At 37.2% G+C, this 25004-nt stretch overlaps 1 protein-coding gene across 7 annotated transcripts in view; it reads left to right on the top strand.

Annotated features, from left to right (window-relative positions):
- The window catches only part of ATAD2B (ATPase family AAA domain containing 2B), a 140564-nt gene that overhangs the window by 78887 nt on the left and 36673 nt on the right, over window positions 1-25004 (top strand). For all 7 annotated transcript variants that reach the window (XM_084791892.1, XM_084791890.1, XM_084791891.1 and 4 more), the window contains 4 exons: window positions 991-1126; window positions 6468-6654; window positions 19150-19335; window positions 23343-23478. In XM_084791892.1, coding sequence (XP_084648018.1) covers window positions 991-1126; window positions 6468-6654; window positions 19150-19335; window positions 23343-23478 — 645 coding nt within the window. The remainder of the gene's footprint in view (window positions 1-990; window positions 1127-6467; window positions 6655-19149; window positions 19336-23342; window positions 23479-25004) is intronic.

Here is a 25004-nt window from a genome sequence, read left to right as displayed (position 1 = left end):
AAGTAAACAAAAACTTATGTTACTTTAGATTAAAGTATGAAAAAATCACCTTTGTGAGAGATTTTGATATTCTTTCTCCATTTGAGAATTTCCCTTTTTGTGGCGTTGTTATTTTTTTCTTAGACTTTATCTTTATCTATATCTTTCATTACTTTATATGTGTTTCCTGATTTCTTTGTTTTTTATTATTTTGCCTTAGACCTATATTCTTTTCTTGTTTGTGATACTACCCAAAAGATTTTCAGTTATTTCCCACATAAATTTAAAACTATGAGTTTTATTAAATGTTTAGGTTTTAAAAGCCACTAATATCTCTGTTTACTTACGTAATTCCGCGTCTTATTTTTTTTCTTGTAACTGCTGAGCCATCTCTCCAATGACTCCAATTTTCTTTTTTATGTATTTATTTATGTTTAAGGAAGGGTTTCTCTAGGTAGCTTTGGCTGGCCTGGAACTTGCTATATAGACTAACCTGGTTTTGAACTGATAGAGATCCACCTGTCTCTGTTTCCCCAAGTGCTGGGATACAAGCACCCACCCCATCATCTTAATTAGGCAAGTTTTTCCTTGAATCATGAAGTCATTTAAAAAGTACAGATCAGCTTGCTTATTGTTGCTCTTCTAAGAACTGGCTTTTGCTCAACTGCCTTATTACCTGAACAGGATATAAAATAGGCTGGCTTGATCCAAATGATCTCACAGGGGGCATTTGTGAAGGCACTATTTCTTTTCAAGACTGTTAGTAGTCAGCAAAGTCTCCCAAATTACAGTTCATAGTGTGAATGATTTATAAAGGTGAGAGAGTCTTGCTACTTATATTTATAAATTAGTTAAGTGCTATAGTTTTATCAATTTGCCTGATTAATCTCTACTTTTGCTAGATAGTATATTAGCTGATACACTTGATTTTAATCCCATTTCCTTTGACTTTAGCATTATTATTACATGGGTTTCTAAGACTCCCAATTCTTGTGCTTTTTCTTCTGACAGATGTAGAAAGTCTGATTTTAGATGATAGTGAAGATGAGAATACTTTATCAATTTTTGAGACAAGTTGTCACTCGGAATCACCAAAGAAACCATCACCAGCTGCTGCTGTCACTAAACCTTATCTTCACTTTACAATGTAAGTTATATTAAACTTCTTTCAGTTTAGAATGGCCTTTCTACCTTATGCTTAGAACACATTGCAGTTTGCTGGTGGTTATATTCTTGAGGTATTTTTCTTTGCACATAATTCAGGAAGGCTTTAATTGTGTTGGCTTTTTTGTGTGTTGCTTAATCTGTCTTTTATTCACAGTTCTTTGGCAATCAACAATACTTTTGTTTTTGTTTTTCTAGACAGAGTGTGTCTAGACAGTTTTCTCTGTGTAGCGTTGGCTGACCTGGACTTGCTTTGTAGATCAGGCTGGTCTTGAACTCACAGAGATCCACCTGCCTCTGCCTCCAGAGTGGTGGGATTACAGGCGTGTGCCACCACACCCAGTTAATGTTCTGATTCTTAACAGAGCATTAGTTTATACTTTCGTAATTTGAGTTTTGTTGTTTTTCTATTTACTTTTATCTTTTTTACTGTCTGTGTTATAGCAGTTTTTGTTGTACACTGTAATGGGTAAACATTTTTCTTGAAAATGTAATGCTTAATTAAGAGACCAAGTTATTTTCATAATTAGTACCATAGTTAAAGGACTCTAAAATTCCATTCAAATAAGTTTAACAGTCCTTGTGTTATGGAGACTGTATTATGTGCCCTCTTTTGTTTTCTCTTTCTCTCTTTTAGTCTCCCTCCCTGACCCCCCCCATTCTACTTTGTAACGTTAGGCTGGCCTAACATTTCAAAGTCAAACAGGCTTGCCTCAAACTTGTGTTAATTCTTCTGCCTCAACCTTCTAATTGCTGGGATCACAGATGTGAGTTTCCATGTTTAGCTAGATTAGTATTCTTTGAAGTAATTTTTTAAAGAAGGATTTTGAACAAATTTAAACCTTCAACTTGAATTAGAGTTTCCCCTTGTAGATTGTGATGAAAGGTTGATTTGATGTATATGCCTTGTTAATTCCTTCTTGTTGATCATGTTTTTAAAAATGAGCTTAAATTCTTTACATCTACTTTCTTTTTACATCTTCCCTTTTCTGCCTATAGGGGAGCTTTCTTAGATTTCTCTAGCATTTTGTAAGTCTGTTTTGTTGATCATTACAGGCAAGCTAAATATTTTTTTCTGCCTTTTACCTGGCTAGCCTGTCTGCATATATATGTGTTGCTTAAAAAAAAAACATACAAGCAAACAATTTTAGTTGTTTAGATTTGAATTATGCATTAGCGAGAGGTAGGAAATCATCAGAAGCCTTTTATTTCAGTGTTGCAAGAGATCCTGCCAGTAAAGGAACACAGAAATAGATTTTGTTATTAGAAAACTTGTTACTGCTGCGTACTGGTTTTTTTTTTTCTTAGGCTAGGAACATTCTGCTACTGATTTAATGTGTGACATTGGTCTGCCTTGTTGGTTTAGTTCAGTTTTTCTAGAAAAATGGGCTTAATTTTAACTTCCTTACACAAGCTACTTTAGTTTAGCAATTTAATTTTTTTTTCTTTCTTTTTTTTACCCCCTTTGATTTTTTTTTTTGAGACAGAGTTTCTCTGTTTTAACCCTGGCTGTCATGGAACTCTAGACCAGGCTGGCCTTGAGCTCACAGAGATCTGCCTGCCTCTGCCTCCTGAGTGCTGGGATTAAAGACGTGTGCCACCACCCCCTGGCTTGAGTTGATTTCTAGAGCAAGTTTTTTACTCCTTTCTTTTTAAGGAAGGAGGCCTTAAACTCACTATGTTGCTGAAGCTGACCTTGAATTTCTGATCTTCCTGCCTCCACCACCTAGGTGTTGCAATAGTGGGTACCTGCCAGCATGCCTGGCATAGTGCTTTTGGTTTTAGATGCCTCAGTTATATTCAGTAGTCACCTCTCCCCCACCCCCCAAGTTTTTCTAAGTACCCTTTGTTGTCCAGGACTTATTTGCTTTATAGACCAGGCTGGCCTTGAACTCACAGAGATCCACCTGCTTCTGCTTCCCTAATGCTGCAATTAAAAGTTTATCTCTTTATTTATTCATTCTAAACATTTTCTGTTTGCTTGTGGTTCGGCAAAGCACAAGAAGGATCTAGATACAACTAATTTAGTCTGAAGAGTTAGCGTTGGCAAAGGTTGTTCTGTGTTCCATGAAAGTAAATTTCTGCTGGGAAGTGCAATAAAGCTTTAGGAGGATGTGTAGTCACAATTGATGTTTTTTATGAGAATGAAGGACTAGGAGGTGGCATCTAAAACTACAAACTAAACATGTGCTATATACATAAGCCATGTAATTGTGGTGCCATTTTATGGATAAGGAAACTGAAGCATGTGTGGACGTAAAAAGTCCAGGAGGTCTTGCCTAATGGATTGTAGGCCTCATAGCAGGATATTTCCTTTTTGCTGTCTCTTTTCCTATTCTTGTTCAGCCTGTCATTAACATACCACACATACCTAGATTTCGATAAGAAATCCTTACATGACTATCTTTTCCCCGTTTGCCTTGAACTCCTGAATGGGAATTTGAACTCTGCCTCCCCCTTTGTACCATCTTAAACTGAACTGCTCTGAGCTTTGGTTACCCCATTTGCTTAATAAAATAAAACTATATTTTCTAGACTTTGAAAGAAAATTGATGCCATAAATGATGATTCATACCTGTAATCCCAGAACTTGAAAGCTGAATGAAGTAGGAAGATTGCAAGTTGGAGACTCTCAAAACTGTACAGTTGAGGAAGAGAGCTATATGAAGTGCTTGATACCAAAGTGTTTGAATGATCTAAATTAGCATATTTTCCTCAAAATAATGTTCTCATTATTTTAGATAATGTTGAGAATAAGTTTTAATTTTTCCCTTCCCAAATTCTCTTAAGTTTTAAGTTTTTTAATTTTATTAATTTTTTTCAGATTATATCTCAAGTGTTATCACCTCACTTTTATTTAGAGCTCATCAAATTTATAAAATAAAGATAAATGTTTAGTAAAAATTGGCATGTTCATAAGTTTATAACACTTAATATTATTTGTTCTTGTTTGTGTTACCTTTTATGTCGTTTTTGCAATTGTGAGTAGGATCTCTTTTTATTGTTTGCTTTTTTACATTGATTATGGGGCCTAGTTAGTAAAATTACTGGTTTTTCTTTTTAATGCCTTTTGTCTTGTTTCTCTGCTGGTAGGTTCTAGTACAACTAGTTATTCTCTTGTATTTAGACCTTTATCTCTTCCTTTAAAGGTAGCAGTTTTTCTCCCATTTCCATCCATGTATTTTATTTTTCTTTATGTTTTGTTCATTGTCTCAGGGTTTATAGTATTATAGTGAATAGATCTGTTTTATTATTTGTTTTATTTTAAAAGATTTTACTTATGTTTGTGTGTGTGTCTGTGTCTGTGCCTATGCACAAGTGTATGCAGGTTCCCATATGGAGCTCAGAAGAGGGTGGCAGATCCCGGGGCTGCAGTCCCAGGTGGCAGGAGCTGCCTGTTGTGGGTGCTGGGAACTGAACCCAGGTGCTCTGCAAGAGTGCTGTGCGTTCTTTTTTTTTTTTAAATTATTTTTTAAATAATTTATTCAGATTGCATCCTGATTGTTATCCCCTCACTTGTATCTCCCCCCCCTCCCATTCACCTTATTCCCCTAGGTCTGTGACAGGAGGGGACCTCCTCCCCCACCATGTGATCACAGTCTATCAGGTCTCTTCCTGGTAGCCTGCGTACTCTTCTTCTGAGTGCAATCAGGTCTCCCCACCAAGGGGAAGTGGTCAAATAAGGGGCACCAGAGTTCATGTCAGAGTCAGTCCCCACTTTCCCCACAACCGTGGAGAATGTGCTGTCCATTGGCTAGATCTGAATAGGGCATCTGGGTTTACTGTGCGCATTGTCCTTGGTTCGTATAACAGTTAGTGTAGGCCCCTTGGGTTTAGGTCCGCCAGCCTTAATGGTTTTGTGGGGCTCCTGGGCCCTGTGGGTCCTTCTCTCTTCCCATTCTTCTGTACCACTCTTAACCTCCGAGTCATTTCTCTAGCCTCTTAGTTTATTATTTTAGTGGTAATAGAGAATAAGTTTTTATTAGCTATTCATTAACATTCTTTAATATGTTTTTCTTTTTTAGTGTGTCATATTAGGATAAGAACTGTTCATTTTTATTGTCACAGAAACAAAATTTGCCATCTCTGAAAACTTTTTTTTTCTATTAAAAAAAATGTGGTGTCTGGGCGGTGATGGCGCACACTTTTAATCCAGCACTCAGGTGGCAGAGGCAGGCGGATCTCTGAGTTCGAGGCCAGCCTGGTCTACCGAGTGAGTTCCAGGGCAGCCAAGGCTACACAGAGAAACCCTGTCTCAAAAACCAACCAACCAACTCCCCCCCCCCCCCAAATTGTGGTGTTTCAGCCCATTTATTCTCACTAAACTGGGTAATTTACAAGAAGCATAACTGTCACCTGTAGAGAGGCTGGGGATGGGAAGGCACTAGTGTATCTGATGATGGCCTAGTCTCTCTTCCAGGATGATACCTTCAAGGCTCTGTCTCCTTACATGACAGAACAAACCATAAGGCCAGCTCATTTTCCTGAATCCTTTATAAAGCTCTATTTTGAGGCAGGCTCTCACTGTGTAGCCCTGACTGTCTAGGACCTTCCTATGTAGACCAGGCTGGCCTCAAAACTCGCAGAAATTTTCCTGCCTCTGCATTCACAATGCTGGATCCAAAGTTATATGTTATGTCTAGCTTAAAAAGTCTTATCTTCATAATATAATCACCTGCTAATTGTTCTACCTTTTGTTACTAATTGAGTTTCAAAGTGACTTTGTGAGGAGGCATAGAATATAGCAACAAGAAATGTACTTAACGTAAAATATAGTATTTTAACCATATTTTGATTTGGTGGGTGATGGAGCTGTAGCTTAGACATCCAGAACTCACTCACTAGACAGCCTGGTCAGACTTTAGCCTCATACATGCCAGGATTATGAGTGTGAGTCACCATGCCCAGCTTTAATAATTTCTCTTCTAAGTCATATCTGTAATAATCTTCAGATCTATATTTTTTTCTTACTAGGTTTCTCCTTGCTCCAAATCTATTTCTTTTTCAGGATCCTTCCTGTTTGATAAATAGCTAAAGAATATAGTCTTGCACCCTCCAAGTTAAAAAAAAAATTATGAAGGGATGAAATATTGCTGACTTTTTCTTTTCTTTTAGAGTGAGTTTTATATTTTCACTTGTTGGTTATTACTATAGTCACAGATAGTTAATATTTTAGAGTCATGAGTAGTGAAAAATGAGTAGGCTAAAATAAAGATGTTTTATGAATTTGAAGTTTGATTATTTTAATAGGATATTTTTCATGAAATTTCATGCATATTAACTTTCAGAATATGTAATTTGAAAATCACTATTATGTCTTACAGGTCACCATATCATCAGCCAACCTCCTATAGGCCTCGACTGTTGCTGTCTGGAGAACGAGGTTCAGGGCAAACGTCTCACCTTGCTCCAGCACTTTTGCATACACTAGAAAGATTCTCTGTGCATCGGCTTGATCTCCCAGCACTTTACTCAGTCAGTGCCAAAACACCTGAAGAATCCTGTGCACAGGTAGGTTTGCACGTTGCTTTTGTCTTGCTATAGTGTGTAAGATATGAATTTTTCAGTGGATGGCAAATAGTAACTTTTTATTAGCTATTAATTAACATTCTTATGTTAGTACAGTGTGTAATACTTAAAAGTGAGCTTAACATGTTTTTTTCTATGATATTTTCTTATTAAAAAATGAAATGTCTTATAGAAAAGAAAAAAAGGCTTTCCTCTCCTTTTCAGATCCTTTTTTCAGAGTTGTGGTTTCAGAAATGTTTTAGATATCTTTACTTTGAGCCTCACCATAGGAAGGGGATGAGTATTTAGTTGAGATGTCAGGATTTATAATAGAATAGTGATAGTAATTAAACCTTGAATATTTGTGTTTGTAGTTTAGTGGTTTTGTTACTTGATTTTTAACTCTTATGAAATCCTGTGCCTTATGAAGCAAGGTTATAAATGGGGCTATTTGCATTTGTTGAGGTTTTTTATATATAGCCAAATACACATTATAAACTGTATCATCCTGGAACTAGGAAATGATGAGGGAAATAAATTTTTGAGCTGAGGGGACCATGTTGTAATGATTTCTGTATCTATACACAGTGTCTATGTAGAGAGCTCATTAGATTTTTTTTCCTTCTCTTTTTGTCTTTTTCCATTTTCATGTCTCTGTGTGTGCATGCCTGTTTGCATGTGTGTGGGCACTGTAATGGGTGAAAACACATGTGGAATCCTTAGGTTGGGATATGTCCTGGGTAGTACTTTCATGTTATTCAGTGATTGTGCTTTGGGGATCCCTTTTTCTCTGCCCTCTGAGGCTGGAATTAAAGGTGGGTCACTGTGCCTACCTGGCATTTGCATGGTTCTAGGGATCTGATCTCCAGTTGGCTTGTTTGGCAAATACTTGACTATGGAGCCATGTCGCCAGCCCTTCCTTCATTTTTGTAATAGTATTTTGCTTGTTCAGACTGGCCTGGAATTCCTAGTCTCAATCTCCTTAGTAGCTCGGACTTCAGGGGTCTGATAGCATGATCACAGTAGGTGCTTGTTAAATATCTGAAATTTTGATGTTTCTAATAAATAAGATGACTGTTACTTTGTACTTGGATGATTTACCCATGTTTATATGGCTTGTATAACTAGTGAGGTGACATTTATAAATACTTGATAACTGTACTGTAGTTACTTAACTGAAAGTCATTCCCAGGTGGGACTCTTATAGCAGGAAATACACGTTTGTTAAAGAGTTCATAGTTGATTGGCTTAATTTGTCTTTTATTTAGAGTTCTCTGGTCATTAACAATACTCTCCCCCAGCCCTTCCAAAACAGGGTTCTCTGTGTAGGTGTCCTGGACTCACTTTGTAGACCAAGTTGGTCTTGAACTCACAGCGATCTGCCTGTCTGTGCCTCCCTGGGTGCTGGGATTACAGGCATGTGCTACTGTGCCCAGCCTCTCAGTACTTCTTTTTGTTGTTGTTGGCTGGTTGGTTGGTTTGGTTTTTTGAGATAGAGTTTCTCTGTGTATCCTTGGCTGTCCTGGACTCACTTTGTAGACCAGGCTGGCCTGGAACTTACAGAGATCCGCTTGCCTCTGCCTCCTGAGTACTGGGATTAAAGGTGTGCACCACCACCACCCGGCTGTACTTCTTATAAAGCTTTGTTTAAAGTCCCCCCCCCCCTAAAATCTGTAGTTCTAATATAAAACTGTATACCAGTATTTTGCTCACAGTTTGACACATCCTAGCTGTAAATTTTTTCCAGTAACATTTACTTTTATGTTTGCTTATACTTTTCTTGAGAGAAAATGTTGCTGGTTTGTACAAAAAAGAGAATTACGCAGTGTCATTTCAAGTAACTCCAAATGATGTACTAGGAAAGTATAAATCATCTAAATTGACTCCAGAAAAGAAAATCTAAACTGCACTAGTTATGGGAGAAGAAATTGAAGAAGTGTCATAAACACCTAGACAGTTTCACAGGTGAATTATTTTTTACTTTTAAAGAGTATTATCATTCTAATGCTAAACTGTTCCAAACACAGGAAGGAGGAAAGCTGAGAGACTGACAGAAACAGCAGCCACGGCCTTTCAAATAAATGCAAAGAGTGCTAAAGGCCCGCTAGGCAGTAGTTTTAAAGAAAACAACAGTAATGGAGCCTGCTAGGAAAAGGGAAAGGTTATTACTAAAGCACGCAAGATTGACTCAGGCATTGAGGGGTTAAATATTAGAAAGGATGCAGTAATGTTATTAATATTGGTTGTGATATCACTATTTTTTAGAATATCTATAGCACTGACTAAAAATTGTTCAGGACAATAAGAGGACTCTATAAGGGAGTTGGTAGCTTTCTCTTTAATAACAGTAAGTTAGAAATACAATGGATAGAGAGGATCGTTTAAGCAACTAACTTACCTAGGAATTAACTGAATGAATCAGTATGCAAGGCCTTAATAGAAAAGTAAAATTCAATTGAAAAGGATAGTTGAATAAAAAACAAAAACCAAACCTTGTTTTAAATTATTTTGTTACACTTCAATTCATATATATACTCCAATCAGATAAACGGGTAGACCCACAGCTACACAGCCTCATTGTTGTGAGCTAGAACACGTTGCTTAACCTAACTGAACCTTGACTTCCTTACATATGAGATGAAGATGACGATACTTAGTATGAGGCTGTATTAAAATAAGAATACATCAAATAGGCTTGATATCAGTGCTCTCAAAACTTTAGCTGTAATTATGGTTTCATCTTCACTGCTGCTAAGACAAAATGAGAATGCTGTGAGTTGTTTTCTTAGTTATTCATAAGTTTTAAGTGTTACCCCATTTATAATACCACCATAATTTAGAGGGAGCAACTTAACAAGATTGCTTCTTCTAAATAATAAACATGAGAATCATAAGGTGAATTCTAGAGAAAAAATGTAATAATATAGGAGCTTTGCTGCATTTTTATGGGTATATTGGGATGGCAATAATAAAAAAATTTGTACCTGCACAGGAATAGAAAAAATAATAGGACAAAAAAAATCTATACCTTGACCTCTGTAGACATAGTATATGATGATGACAATACAGTTCATATCAGTAGTATAAAAGAAATGGGTTATTTAAGTAAATGGTCTCAGAAAACTAGGTGTCCTTAACAAGGATAGTAGAAAAACAAAGCAATTCCATTTCCTATTTGTTTATATATATGTAAATGCAAACAAATTCTAGATCAGCTTTGGAACTACAAGAGTACTAGGAAAATTCACAAGATTCATATACTTATTTTCATTTGCCCAAAAAAGTTGTTTCTAAACAGCACATAAAAACCAGAACCCAAATAAAGAAACTTGACTACAGAAAAATTTAAATTCACATAACAAATGTATTTTTAAAAATAAAATTAATATACATTGGTGAAAAATATATTTGTTATATATATATCAAGAACAAATTTCTTAAATATAAATAATGTTTAAATCAGGAAAGAGAAAGAATAAAAGTATAACATAAAAATTTGTAAAACATAGCAAGGTATAGTGGTACACATCTGTAATTTTTCAGCATTCTGAAAGCTGAGGCAGTTGGACCAAGAAGTCAAGATAAGCCCAGACTATATTGTGAGTACCTATCTTACTCTGCTCCAACCTCTGTCAAAAGGAAAAGAAGAAAAAGGGAAAATTTTTTTCTTTGTATTTATAAGGAGAAAAAAAAACCAACTAAAAAAGGATCTTTACCTTTACATATACATGAAATTCACAAGATTTTTTGTTTTTTGAGACAGAGCTTCTCTGTGTAGGCTTGGTTGTTCTGGACTCACTGTGTAGACCATGTTGACTTAGAACTCACAGAGATCTGCCTGCCTCTGCCTCCCAGAGTACTGGGATTATAGGGGTGCACCATTGTACCTGGCTCACGATTTTAGTTAGTTAAAAACTGCTTCATTATGGAAACGCTGGAAATGTTGGGTATTTGTACTTAGTTAAATGGAAATGTAAAATTATTTACCTATTTCAGAGTATTGTTAGTCTTTTTTTTTTAACCTTTGTCAGATTTCAAATACATGTATACCTTTTGAGCCAGAATTATATGTTTAGGAACTTTGTCACCTAAAGACTTATTAGCTTTAAGAATTTATTGTCACTGAGAGGAAAATGTTTTCTTCAAGGTTGCCAAATACAAACAGCCAAAACACTATAAATATAACATGAATATAGGTCCTGGTTGCTCTGTGGTTCTTTTTGCTGTATGTAGTTTATTTTATATGTGTGTAATAATATAAATGTATTTGTTTTAAAAAAGAAGTAAATAGTAAAAAGGAAAAGAATATTTAAATAAAAAAGAATTTATTGTTGCTGGGCGTGGTGGCACATGCCTTTAATCCCAACACTCAGGAGGCAGAGGCAAGTGGATCATTGTGAGTTTGAGACCAGCCTGGTCTACAAAGTGAATCCAGGACACCCAAGGCTATACAGAGAAATCCTGTCTCAAACAAACAAACAAACAAACAAACAAACAAAAGTTATTGTCAGATGCATAAGGATATTAATCATGACTCTGTGCACATACACTTTAGTATTTTCTGTGCATTGGTGTTCTGCCTACATGTATATCTGTAGGGATGTGTCAGGTCCTCTGGAACTAGAGTTGCAGACAGGTGTGAGCTCCCGTGTGGGTGCTGGGGTTGACCCGGGTCCTCTGGAAGAGCAGGCAGTGCTCTTCACTGCTGAGCCATCTCTCCAGCTCTGTGCATAGTGACAAACAAAATAATTCATAAGAAAAACTGTAAGTCCTTTAATAGAGGGCTGACAAAGCAAGTCAGGTATAGCTTGATACACTGTGGGGCCCATGGCAGAGATGAGGTTGATTTACGCAGGTTGATATGGGAAAGTAGAAGAGATGTGTATGTGTGTGCATGCGTGTGATCTGTTCATAAATGGCTGCTTTGATTTAGGGGCAGGGATCTATGTAATTGAGAATGATTAAGCTTTAATGTCTGTTTGTTTTCTTTCTGTTTTCTGTTTTTAGTTTTGTAGTGATGAAGACCAGACCTAGGACTTGTGTGTGCTTGGCAGGTATTCTTTCACTGAGCTAAGTTTTCAGCCAACTTTGTTTATTTATGCAGACTATAATTACAAATATAAAGGAAGGAAAAGTCACACCTAAAATAGCAACTATTGTAGTGTTTGGAGCCATTTTCTTTTTATGACATTTATGTTTGACTATCAAGCAAATGAAAGATAAAATAATTCTGAAGGAGCTGGTGTGGTATTTTCATATTTCCAGTTATGTAGAGGTTGGAGCAGGAGGATAGTTTCGGCCCTGACATCCAAGCTAATCCACAGTAGTGCAGTGAGACCATCCTCCCCTCTGTTTTCTTCCTTGGGCACGTGTACACACACACACACACACACACACACACACACACACACACACACACACACACACACGCAGTGGTGCCTCTTGAGACCAGAAAGTAACCCCCAGTGTCATTTCTTAGGAACCTTGTACCTTGTTTTTGAGGTAGGGTCTCTTACTGGCACCTGGGATTGGCTGATTAGGCTAAGTTGGCTGGCCAGAGAGCTTCAAGTATCTTCTTGTCTCTGCCTTCCCAGCACTGGGATTACAAGTTCATGCCCCCGTGTGTGTCTCTGGATGTAAGTGGTGGGGTCAAAGTCAGGTCGGTAAACACTTTACCCCAGCTGTCCTCAAACCCTGTCTCCTTAAGTAATGAAAGAAGATGGCTTCGGTGGGTTGAGTTGGCTCACACCTGTAGTTCCAGGACTCTGGAGGGCTGAGGTAAGAGGATTTCCAAACAGTAAATCTCAGCTGTAGCTAGAGTGTATGCCACTAAAAAAGTCACTTTAAAAGAACCATTTTCAAAATGAGAGCATTTCTGTTGTGTAGTGTCTGGTGTGTCTGGTGTGTATGTTGAGGTTGAGCTTTAGTGTGGTAAAGCACACATGAGGAATGCTCAGGATGTGGTAGCTTCATAGTACTGGGATCCTAGGCCTTGCTAAATATGAGTTTTAACTTCATATTCTCTGTTTTCGTTCATTATTGGCTTTCTGTTTTTGGTCATGTTGATGGGGAAAGAGGTATCATTTGATAGGAGAAAAATAATAAAAACTCTTGGTTTCACCTTTTGGCTGGGTACTTTGAGAAAAGTCATCTTAGGGCAGCTCAAGAGCTTGGAAGAAGCTGAGTTTAGGCTGAATATGCATCAGCTTCCAAGGCCTTGGCTGGGGCTGGGCAGTGGCCAGCTCAGACCTAGACTTTGCTGTGAACCTGCTAATCACTGTTCATAAACTTAATAGTAGTTTTTCAAAACGATTTATCAAAAAAGATTGTTATTTAGTAAAGCCAATTTTTAAAAATAACCTACAAAGATTAGCAAGTCTGGCTCTAAATAGATATGGAAAAAAAATCCTACGGTAGTGGGTGTGGTTCAGGTACTAAATCACACTATTTCAAAGTTGCCTCCTCCCTTCTGCCTTCTCTCCTTGGACTAGGACTCTGTCCTGAGCATCAACCCTAAGTAAACATGTAACAGAAGGGTCAGTCTGTGCCAAGTTACTGTTAGCATGCATTTCTCTAATGTATGTGATTTTTCATATTTATTTATTTACTTTCTTGTATGTGTATGTGTGCATGTGCACACACATGTGCCATGTATATATGTGGAAGTCAGCGAACAACCTTTGGAAGATGGTTTGTTCTTTCTACTGTGTGGAAAGACCTGGAATTTCAGCCAGTTGTAAACCACCTGATGTGGGTGCTAAAAATCAAACTCAGGTCCTCAGGAAGAGCACTGTGTGCTCTTAAAAAATGAAGCCATCTCAGCCGGGTGTGGTGGCACACGCCTTTAATCCTAGCACTCGGAGGCTGAGGCAGAAGGATCACTGTGAGTTCGAGGCCAGCCTGGTCTACAAAGTGAGTCTGGGACAGCCAAAGCTACACAGAGAGATCCTGTTTTGAAAAAACAGAAAGATAATACAGCAAGAAAAATGAAGCCATCTATCCAGCCCTTACATAGGATCAATCAAAAGATTGGAACGTGGGGTACTGTGTATAGTGTTATGAATAATTTGAAGTGGTGAATTAAATACTTTATTTAGTGAAAGTTTTAGTATTTTTTTTATTCACAGAAAGATATATATCTGGAAGTTCTTAGAGAAAGCCCCCTTTGACTGAATAATATTAAAGGATTAATGTTTATCTCAGTGTAGCCCCCTTTTAGTTTACTTAAAATTTTTTCTCATAAATATATTTTGATCATATTCTTTCCGTCCCCCAAATCCTCCCTACTTTCCTACCCACCCAACTTTATTCCATGCCCCCCAATATGGAGCACTTCATGAATTTGCATGTCATCCTTGTTTAGAGACCATGTTAATCTTCTGTAATGTTCAAGTTTTAGTATATGTGCTGCTGAAGCGCATACTCTGGTTGTTTTGTGTTTGTTCACATGGGTGTCAGGGTTATTCTGTGGCTTTTGAGTTTGTAAGCAAATTAAATTGTCTTGCCTCAAAATGTGTAACAGTAAATTTTGAAGTCTTCGAGGAATGAAAATATCAGAAAACCTAACTTTCACAGAGGTTGGTTTGTAGAACTTTTGCCAAAGTTCAGAAACTAGTATAGGTGTGTTTCATCACTGGCTGGCTTTGTGCTTATGTACAACAGTTTGGTAACTTTTTCTTTTGGTTTCTTGATCTTCACAGGTCATACCGTGTCTTGTTTTTACATAAGATGCTCTGTAAATTTTAGGTGAATAGAATATAAGTGCAGTAAAATGATATTAATAGAATAAATCACTAGTAATACTATGTAACGGCTTATTATAGCAAGATTCAAAAAAAATTCAACTCATTAGTGCTTTGAAGTTTTTGTAAAACTTGAGTTTTACCTCCCCCAAATAATTTCAACTGTGTTATATAATTTTAGTATATTTAAAATATTAAGCAACTGACAAATTGTAGAAGTTTCTTGCTGATGTAAAGCTGTTTGCTTCTTTCTTATGATAGCCTCTTTTAGTTTAGTTAGAGCACAACTGGCTTTGAGTTTTCTGCTTTATTCACATTTATGGTTGAATTTTTTTTACATTTAGATTTTAAGTTTTAAACAGAATTGTTTGTTATGATGCTGTAAATTCTTAACTAAAGACATGTGAAGGACTGGGTATATAGCTTATTGGTAAAACACTGAAAAGCTTGTGCAAGACTTTGGGTCTGATTCCCAGAGCTGCCAAAATAAAGAAAATGGCAAATTTTTCATATATTGAATTTGTGTGCATGTGGTGCTGGGGAATCAAGCCAAGGGTCTGACACACATGAGGCGAGCGCTCTGCCACTGAGCACTGCTCCCAGCTCCCAAACATTTCCGTTCAGTGGCCAAAGTACTTACAGTCTTCTCAGTTTAGCTTTTCAGATAATTAGACCTTCTCTAAATATAAGTGCAGCTTATATCATTAGTGCTCCCTCGAATGGGTTCTTCTAGCTTCAGTAGGCTGAAGTTTGCATTTGTTATTTAGCTTAAGTAAGTGATTAAAACAACAAACAGACAAACCATAGGGAAAAGAAAACCTGGGTAAGAACTATAACAGCCGGGTCAAGAGGAGGCCAAAGGAAACAAGCAGTGTGAGCAAACACGGGAGCGTGTTCATTTTACTTGTGCAAGAGTGCTGGTCATGTCAGAGGTATTTTGAAACGGTTGGTTCAGTAATTTGGCCTACTGTCTTTTTTTCTCTATAACAGTTTTTCTGTTTTCTACTACACCTTGCACACCCACCAATCCAAGACACCTTATAGGTGAGTATTTTTCTAGTTCTCAAATGGCATCAGTTGTTCCCAGCCAGTTGCCACTTCATTAAAACTAGGCTCTATTTTCTACTCTGAATTAACAGGTATTTGATTCCATAAAGACTATTTTAGTCCTCAGCTTTAAAAGGTGCCAACAGGAGATGAAGCTCAGTGACAGAGTACTTGCCTATTGTGTGAAGCCCCGGGTTCCATCCCCAGGACCCCACTTCTCAACACCAAAACATTGGGTAGTGATCACGGGTAAACTATTGAAAGGCTGCTTTTACATTATTCCAAACCACCGCTTCACAATTTGTAATAAGATTGCATTTCTTTTCCTTGATGTTTATACTCTAAAATTTTAAAATGCCGGTGTCGTACCCTTTATTGATTGATTTGTTTGTTTGTTTTTTAAGTGCTCCAAATTGATCGTAGGATCTTAACACACAAGCAACATCCCCACTAAGCTAAACTTCCAGGTCTCTATTTGAAGTTGTAGTATAAAAGCTTGGAAATTAGAACAAGTTGTTTTATGTTTAAAAATATGAAATTGTACTGTAATAACATGAGATACTGAAAAATTAAAAGGAAAATAATTTCAGTACTGCTTTTTTACTTTTCTAGAAAGTAAACATGCTTCCAAACTAAAGGCTTAGAAAAAAGATAGAAATAATCTCTAGATGTTGTTTATTTTATGTAGTCTCCTACACTAAGGTTAATTCTCTGATTATATCATTATACTCATGAATTAGAAAGGCTAATAAGCCTTTTGGATTTTTTCTACAGTTGTGTTAGATTCATATGCTCTGGGTTTTCTAATACAATTTTAAAAATTCTATAAAAAGAGAATATTTTCCTGGAGGCACTGGAAATAACAGCAAAGTCATGTTCAAATTGTAAATTTTGAAGAGGATTTGATAAAAAAGAAAAGAGAAAACAAATCAAAACCTCATCTCTGAGAATTGGCAATTGCTTGTATGTAGTTCATAATTGCCAGGCAGACAGAACACTTGCTGGAATGCATTATTTAGCTTCTGGCTTTCTGAAGTGTGTATTATCGTTAACCTTGTGTTGGAGTGGCCATTCACGCTTGTGCTTGGTAGTAGGTGGGTGTTTCTAGCATACATCCCTAGACAATATAACAGAAGTACTAGAATACAAGGCATGCTTTCTTTTCTCTTGCATACTGCGCATGTGGTGACTTGCATGGCTAAACTTAGAGGTTCATTTATGAAGTTTGCAAGTAAGCTATTGTTTGCTAGTCTTTTTTTCTTTGATCACTCCTCTTAATTTCTCATCTTCTTAAAATGATCAGCATAGATAGAGGGCTTGGAAAGTGGCAGTAAAGGTCAGTTACTCTCTTCCTCACACCATGCCTGATCTTGGTGGCATGTAGTAATGAAAAAAAAACAAACCAAAACAAAAAACATGAGTGTCTCAGTTGCTTTTGTATTCCTGTCTGGCTCATACTTGTTCTTTTTTTTCTTTTTTTTTTTGTAAGAACTTTGAGGAGGGAAAAAATCATAGATTTCTAAGTTTTAGAGTAAGAGTATTTTCAGTAAAGGTCAGAATTTGTGAGTCCTAAAGAAACTATTCTCTAGCTGCTCTGGATTGTGGATATGCAAATATCAAGTAAAGGAAGGAGCAGATGTCTCGAGAGACATGTGACAGGAGCATCTGTATTTCTTCCAACCTGGGAGAGGCTATTGGAGCCGCTTTCCTCTGGTCACTTATTGAGTTGACAGCACCTTTGGTTTTATTCAAAAAGTTGTTTTTTTGTTTTGTTTTGTTTTGTTTTTTCAAGACAGAATTTCTCAGTGTTAGCCTTGGCTATCCTGGACTTGCTTTGTAGACCAGGCTGGCCTAAAACTCACAGAGATCCTCCTGCTTCTGCCTCCTTGAGTGCAGATTACAGGCATGTGTCACCCACACATGGCTATTCAAAAGGTTTAATGTATAAAATGTTATTAAATAAATTCATGTAATTGGTTGGTAAGCATGCTCATGAAAGAAAAGTAGTCTTTTTTGTTCTTTAGGAAATTTCTAAAAATATGTATGTATGTATGTATGTATGTATGTATGTGTGTGTGTGTGTGTGTGTGAGAAAATCTTACTGTATAGCCCAGGCTGGCCTCAAACTTGCTATGTAACCCCATCTGTCTTGGAACTTGCAGGCCTTTGCGCCAGCCACCTACATGTTGGAATTATAGGCATGCATTACTACATCTGCTCGTAATCATTTGTGTTACCTTCTTATTTATCTTTTACGTTGCATAGGCTCATGAAATGTGTTTAACAGAAATAACTAGAGAGCAGAATTTTCTAGTTAGACAGAAGAAACATTGTCAGATGTTCAACATTTTTTAATATATTTATTTTATTACACATGTATAAAACAAACTACATACAGCAGGGAGAACCATGTGACAATCATGAGAATAATGAGTTCTATACATGTTACATTCATAGTGACTTGGCCATCTGCATTCGTCTCATTTGAAGTAAGTGTTTTTCCTGTCTTGAGTCTAAATTTCCGAATGAGATTCAGTATCTATCCTATCTCAACTCTAATAGCTTAACTTCTTTATCTTGATCTAAAATGATCTTGTCCCCTAACCAACTAAACTTGGTTGTAAAACTATACTATCTTGTCTTCAATGCCCCTCAGAGACTTGAGAAGGAATAAAACTTAATTTCCTGAGTGAACCAGCAGTGTGGGTTAGCAGCTTCCAAAATGTACAAATTGACTTAAGACAGTTTACCTCCTGACCAGTCCCCCATTACACTGTATAACGTTGGAGCCTCATCTTCAGCTTTCTGGCCTAATATCTCTGCCAGACTTGTTTGCAGGGCAGGAACTATTGAGGCCTTGCTTACCCTGACTTGGCAGAGTGTGGCCGTCGACTCTGCCTGCATCTACGTTAGCCCATTTTTAGGCAGATTCTGTTTGTGGCAGGAACGAGGACATTTATCTAGACCTGTTAAAGACAATGACAAGATTGCATATTAACATGCAAGATCTAGTAATGAGCTCAACAGCTGTTGGCCTACACATAGAGAAGAGCAGTTCTGGCAGAGCCGTTCACTAACAGCCACGCTGGTTCTCACTGTTGTATGTTGGCAGAGTATGATGGGAAGCATGGTTTTTAACAACCGAGGAAAACACTGCTCTGAGTTTTCTGACAGCTCCTTGCTAACTTGTTGTTCTTTAGAGAAGTAAGACTGTTTTGTGACCATGAGGAATTGAAGGAATACAAAGAGGTGAATGCGTGTGTAAGCAGAAAGCGTGGGAACTGAAAGCTCTAGTGCATCTTGGCTAACATGTATTCATGGTTGATTGATTTTAGGCACTGGCTCAAGTGCTCCACTATGCTGTCCTTTTCTTTCTTTTGAAGTTAACTAATAACTCTTAATATGGGTGATAATAGACATGCTATGCTAATTTTTTATTTGCAGCATATTTTCATAGTGGTGTGCTTTATTGTCTGTTCACGGTAAAGAAAACAATATTCTAATTTATGCCATTAATATGTACTGAATAGGATTAGTTAAACAAAATACTGTGTGCGTGTGTGTGTGTGTGTTGAGGTAAGAGTACATAGAAGTTACATATACAGGCTTGTGCATCCTATCTTGAAGAAATTAAGTTTGGGGGTAATTGACATAGTTAATGTATCCAGGGATTGCTGTTTGAGCTTTTAAACACTGATTCTTTCCTTAGATATTTCGAGAAGCTCGAAGAACAGTACCCAGTATTGTTTACATGCCTCATATTGGTGACTGGTGGGAAGCTGTCAGTGAGACTGTGAGAGCAACTTTTCTGACACTGCTGCAGGATATACCATCCTTTTCACCTATATTTTTATTGTCTACCTCGGAAACCATGTACAGTGAGCTGCCTGAAGAGGTAAGTGCTTTAACAAACATTGACCTACTATATTGTTGTGAGCCTAGCCTTCAGTTGGCTGAGCCATCTCTCCAGCCCACCTTATTATATTGTTAAAAAATAGTTGCCTTGTTAAATTACACAACTTCTTTTTTTTATTAAACAACTTCTTTTAAAAAAGATTTGCTTATTTATTATATATACAGTGTTATGCCTACATGTGTGCCTACCTGCAGGAAGAGGGCACCAGATCTCATTATAGATGGTTATGAGCCACCAAGTGGTTGCTATGAATTGAACTCAGGACCTCTAGAAGAGCAACCAGTGCTCTTAACTTCTGAGCCATCTCTCCAGCCCTTAAACAACTTTTTCTTTTTCTTTCTTTCTTTCTTTCTTTCTTTCTTTCTTTTTTTTGTTTTTGTTTTTTATTTGTTTGTTTTTTTGAGACAGGGTTTCTCTATCTAGCCTTGGCTATTCTGGACTTGCTTTGAGGATCAGGCTGGGCTCGAACTCACAGAGATCCACTTGCCTCTCTAACTCCCAAGTGCTGGGATTAGAGGCATGTGCCACCATGCCCAGCTTCCTTAAACAGCTGTTAAAATTTTTTTATATGCCTTGGTGCTTTGGTTGCATGTCTATCTGTGTGAGGGCATCTGGTCCACTGGGACTGTAGTTACAGAGAGTTGTGAGCTGCCATGTGGGTGCTGGGAGTTGAACTTGAGTCCTTTGGAAGAGCAGCCAGTGAGTGCTCTAACTATTGAGCCATCTCTCCAATCCCTAAACAACTTTTAGCTAGAATAAAATCATGATTTTCATACCAGATCTACAGCTTTTTGCTACCATTCTTATTTGGTATAATTTTCCTCATTGTTGTGAAGATTGAGACAATTCATGCCTAAAGCAGAGCCTAACATGTTCCTTCCTACAAAAGCCTAAGCTCTTCCTTCAGCAGTCCCTTTATAATATCCTCCTTCATTCTATGTAATCAGTTGATGGGATTTCACCTGTAGCTTTTCATTGGTAAAGTTAAATTTTATTTGAGTTAAATATTATTGTGCATTTTTCTTTTTAAAAAAATATATCTGAAATTTACTTTTGAGTTCAAATAAAAAGTAAAGCTTTAATTGATTCAGGGGAAAACTGGCATTGAATGGAACTGGTCAAAATTATCTCTCTTATCTATGTTTATTTACTTATTTTTGTTTGTTTGAGACATTATTTCTCTGTGTAGCCCTAGCTGTCCTGGAACATGCTCTGTAAACAAGGCTGGCCTCAAACTCACAGAGATCCGCCTGCCCCTGCCTCCTGAGTGCTAGGATTAAAGTGGTGTGCAATGACTGCCCAACTTGATGAAACAAATTTTAATGATTTTATTTTATGTGCATTGGTCTCTTGCTTACATGTATGCCTTTGTGAGAATGTTGGAGCCCCTGGAACTGGAGTTACAGACAGTTGTGAGCTGCCATGTAGGTGCTGGGAACTGAACCTGCGTCCTCTGGAAGAGCAGCCAGTGCGCTTCACCTATGAGCCATCTCTCCAGCTCTGTGCATACTGACAAACAAAATAATTCATGTGACAAGTAGTTAGTTTTAAGCTGTCTGACATAGGTGCTGGGAACTCAGTTTGGGTCCTTTGTAAGAGTAGTCTCCCACTCTTAACTTGTGAGCCAGTCATCTGACCCAAATAACTTTTGATTATTTATTATCTGATAGTATATAAACACTATTGGTCATAGCTTTTAGTTTATCATCATATAGGGCATAGTTTGGCTGTATGTAGTAGTCAGAAAAACTAAGATACTGATTGATTATCCTTAATTGGTAGCTGAAACACAAGTTTGTTAGCATTGAACCTGAGATTTTAGCTTCTTTTCCTGTTGTGTTATTGTTCTGTATTTTTTGCTCTTATAGTCATGTAGATACATTTTTGAGATGAAGATTATATGAATTCTCTGTATACTGATTATATAATTATATAATTTAAAAAATTCTGTAATAAGTACTATTGTGATCATAAATGGAAGAGGTTTTTATCCATTTTATATATGTCTGCCTGTCTGTCTGTATCCATCCATCCATCCATCCATCCATCCATCCATCCATCCATTTATCTAACCATCCTTCCCTGGCTAGTGTCAAGCTCTTGGATGTCCTTTTGCCTTAGCCTCCTAAGTGTGAGCTATGATGCCTGGTTCTGCTCTATTTATTAAAAAAGGCTTGTTCCCACGAGACTTGTGTGTTCCTACTACAAATACAGTCAAACTTTTGAACCCTTTTGTATTCTCTTAATGTTTCTATCTTCTAGTCAAGTAGCCCAGAGGAATGTTAGAACTTCTACTCAGGTTAATTTCATATTATCTTAAGTACTTAGTGTGTATACATGTTATAATAGAAACAATGTTTATACAGTTTATAATACAAACAATGTTTTACTAGACATTGTATGTATGACAGAACAAAAATTATCAGGTTTCTCTACCTTTAAATTCCATCAAATGACATGGGTTTTAAGAGTAGTAAATTGTAGGTCTCTAGGACCCTCTGGATCCTTTTACTTTGCTATTTTCCCATGCTTCTCTCATCTAGAGTCCCAATAAGATGTCCTCCCCTCTGTCCCTGGAGGGGGAGACCTGGTGGCACTCAGAGGAAGGATAGCAGGCTACCAAGAAGAGACTTGATACCCTATGAGCATATACAGGGGGAGGAAATCCTCCTCAGTCACAGTCATAGGGGAGGGGAGTAAGGGGAAAATGGGACGGAGGGAAGAATGGGAGGATACAAGGGATGGGATAACCATTGAGATGTAACAAGAATAAGTTAAAAAAAAAGACTAGTAAATTGGGGAAAGTCTATTTTACATGCTAAAAAAATAAAGTTGAATGCTTATCTAGCACCAATATGTAAGGGCTACAACTTTAAAGACTTTTAGAAGTAAGCATGGTAGTGAGTTCTTGGACATGGCACTGAAAAAGCAAAAACAAGAAGTACTAAAAATAAATAAGTTGGATCTTGCAAAAATTTAAAAACTTTTTTGTACATCAGTGGGTACTGTTTATAGAGTGAAAGGTAAACCATGAGATGGGAAAAATAATTGAAACAGTAAGAAAAGCTTTTTTATCAGAATGTTTGGAGTCTAGAAGGTAGAAGTTAGACTTAAAGCTGACCAAACAAACAAAATCCAAAGCAGTGTTAAATGTGATAGTGACACATGTGAACGGTGTAAGAAGGATTTCAGCAGCATGTCTTGGAAGGTGAGCTGTGTATTGAAAGGTTGATAGAGCATGTAAGCAGAGGAGAGGCAGGTAATCAGACAGTAGATGCTGAGAGATGAAAACTGCTGGCTGACTTTGAATTTTCACGTAAGGCTGTATGATGGGATAGTCTGTGAAATGTTTAAAATTCTAGTTTATTGACAGCAGAACCAGGATCCCAGAGGATATAATGAAATAGACTTGTTAGGGAAAGGACAGAGGATGGGAATACAAAGAAATATGTAGATTTAAACAGTTATTGTTAACATGCTCCTAGATCCTTACTGCAGGTTCTAAATAATTATATTTTGGAACCATGTAATAGCTCTTTGAGATTATTCCTAAAAATCTATTGTGATCAATTATTCAGTTTGTTTTTATCTGATGATTTTTACGTAGACTATAACTTTTTAATGGTTGGACAATTGGGCATTTTTTCATTGTGGTTAGTTTTTGAAGTCAAACCTTTTGTCTGCAGAATAGATAGATGTTCTGTGCATATTAAGAATGGTACTAGAGCTGGGCAGTGGTGGCTCACACTTTTAATCCCAGCACTTGGGAGGCAGTCTCTGTGAGTTCGAGGCCAGCCTGGTCTACAGAGTGAGTCCATGACAGCCAGGGATGCACAGAGAAACCCTGTCTTGAAAAACCAAAACCAAAACACACAAGCAACCAAAAAGGGATGGTACTAGAAATGGAAGGGATTGTAATTTGATTTAATATGTATGCTTTTAATTCTGAATTATCTTTCTTTGTGTATGTGTATATATGTATGTAGGTTAAGTGTATCTTTAGAATACAGTATGAAGAGGTATTATATGTTCAAAGGCCTATTGAAGAAGATCGAAGAAAATTTTTCCAAGAACTTATTCTCCATCAGGCATCAATGGCACCACCACGAAGGAAACATACTGGTAAGTCCCAAAGCTTTATAAGAAAAAAGAACAAAATTAAGAAATATTTAGGTCATCAGTCTTTTTTTCTTTCTTTCTTTTTTTCCTTCAAGACAGGGTTTCTCTGTGTAGCCCTGGCATTTTGGAACTCACTCTGTAGACCAGGCCGGCCTTGAACTCACAGAGATCTGCCTGCCTCTGTAGCCTGAGTGCTGGGATTAAAGGTGTGCGCCACCATGCCTGGCCTCAGGTCATCAGTCTTGGTGACAAACACCTTTACTCCCTGAGCCATCTCACCTTCCTAGATGAAAATGGCCATTGCGTTTACCTAATCAAAGATTGAGAATTACGTCTTTGTTAACGTTTTATTAAGCACAACTTCGGAACTTCTGGTAGATTCTGCATTCAACAGCCCAAAAAGCCAAGGGGAAAAGTTATCAGTTCTTCTCTGTTTTAGTCATTTGAAGTACCTGGTGGTTGAAATGATAGGTTGTGAATAACAGAGGTTATTGATTACTCCTTGGACCAGGACAGGTTTGATAGCTGAGAGGTAGTGTGGTAGTTACTTTTCTCTTGCTTGCTACAAAATGCCTGACAAAAATAAGGAGGGAAGGGTTTATTTTGTTTTTATAATTTATTTATTTTTATTTTACATACATTGGTGTTTTATCTGCATGTATGTCTATGTGAGGGTGTTAGATCCTGGAGTTACAGACAGTTGTGAGCTGCTATGTGGGTGCTGGGAATTGAACCTGGGTCCTCTGGAAGAGCAGTCAGTGCTGTTAACTGCTGCGCCGTCTCTCCAGCCCCTGGAAGGGTTTACTTTGGCTCACAGTTTGAGTAGATGGAATCAGTCATTATAAGAAAAGCACTGCAGTGGCGTGAGAACAGGACATGGGCCATGCTATGTCTACCGGCATGAAGCTCAGTGATGGAATGCTGGCGCTCAGTTTACCTCTTCCTGCTGGGGTCCCAGTCCATGGGGTGGTGTTACTCACATTTGAGGTGTCTGCCCTCTTCATTTCTACCCCTCTAAACACGTCCTCACAGACACAGCCAGAGATCCCAGATCCAGGCATACTGACAGTAAACTTTAGCAGTGAAAGTCTTTTCCAGTTTACTTGGCAACTTTAAAAAAAAAAAAAAAAAAAAAAAAAAAAAAATATATATATATATATATATATATATATATATATAGTATAGTATATGATATTTTAAAAGTCTACCATAACCTTGTTTTAAGCATTTTATTTTTCTTGGGTTTGGAGCCATAATATTAAGAAAAACTCAAGAGTTTGTTGGTTTTTATCTTTCTTAATTAGGGAAAGACTGCAGTCCAAAACACTGAGGAGGATTTCTTTGTCTACTTTTAAAGGTGCATAAAAGATGAGGCCCTATTGTTTAATTGTTCAATCACTACAAGATAATAACATTTTTGTTAAAAATGATTTAAGCTTATATTGCTTTGTTCTATTTTTTAAAATGCCATTATAATTAATTTGTCTACATACATCAGTGTATTTTAACATTCACTCCTGTTCTTCTCC

The sequence above is a fragment of the Acomys minous genome, assembly GCF_964271855.1.
Source record: "Acomys minous genome assembly, chromosome: 8".
Taxonomy (NCBI): domain Eukaryota; kingdom Metazoa; phylum Chordata; class Mammalia; order Rodentia; family Muridae; genus Acomys; species Acomys minous.
Note: the sequence above shows the minus strand (reverse complement) of the source record. Positions and strands in the feature narration are given on the sequence as shown.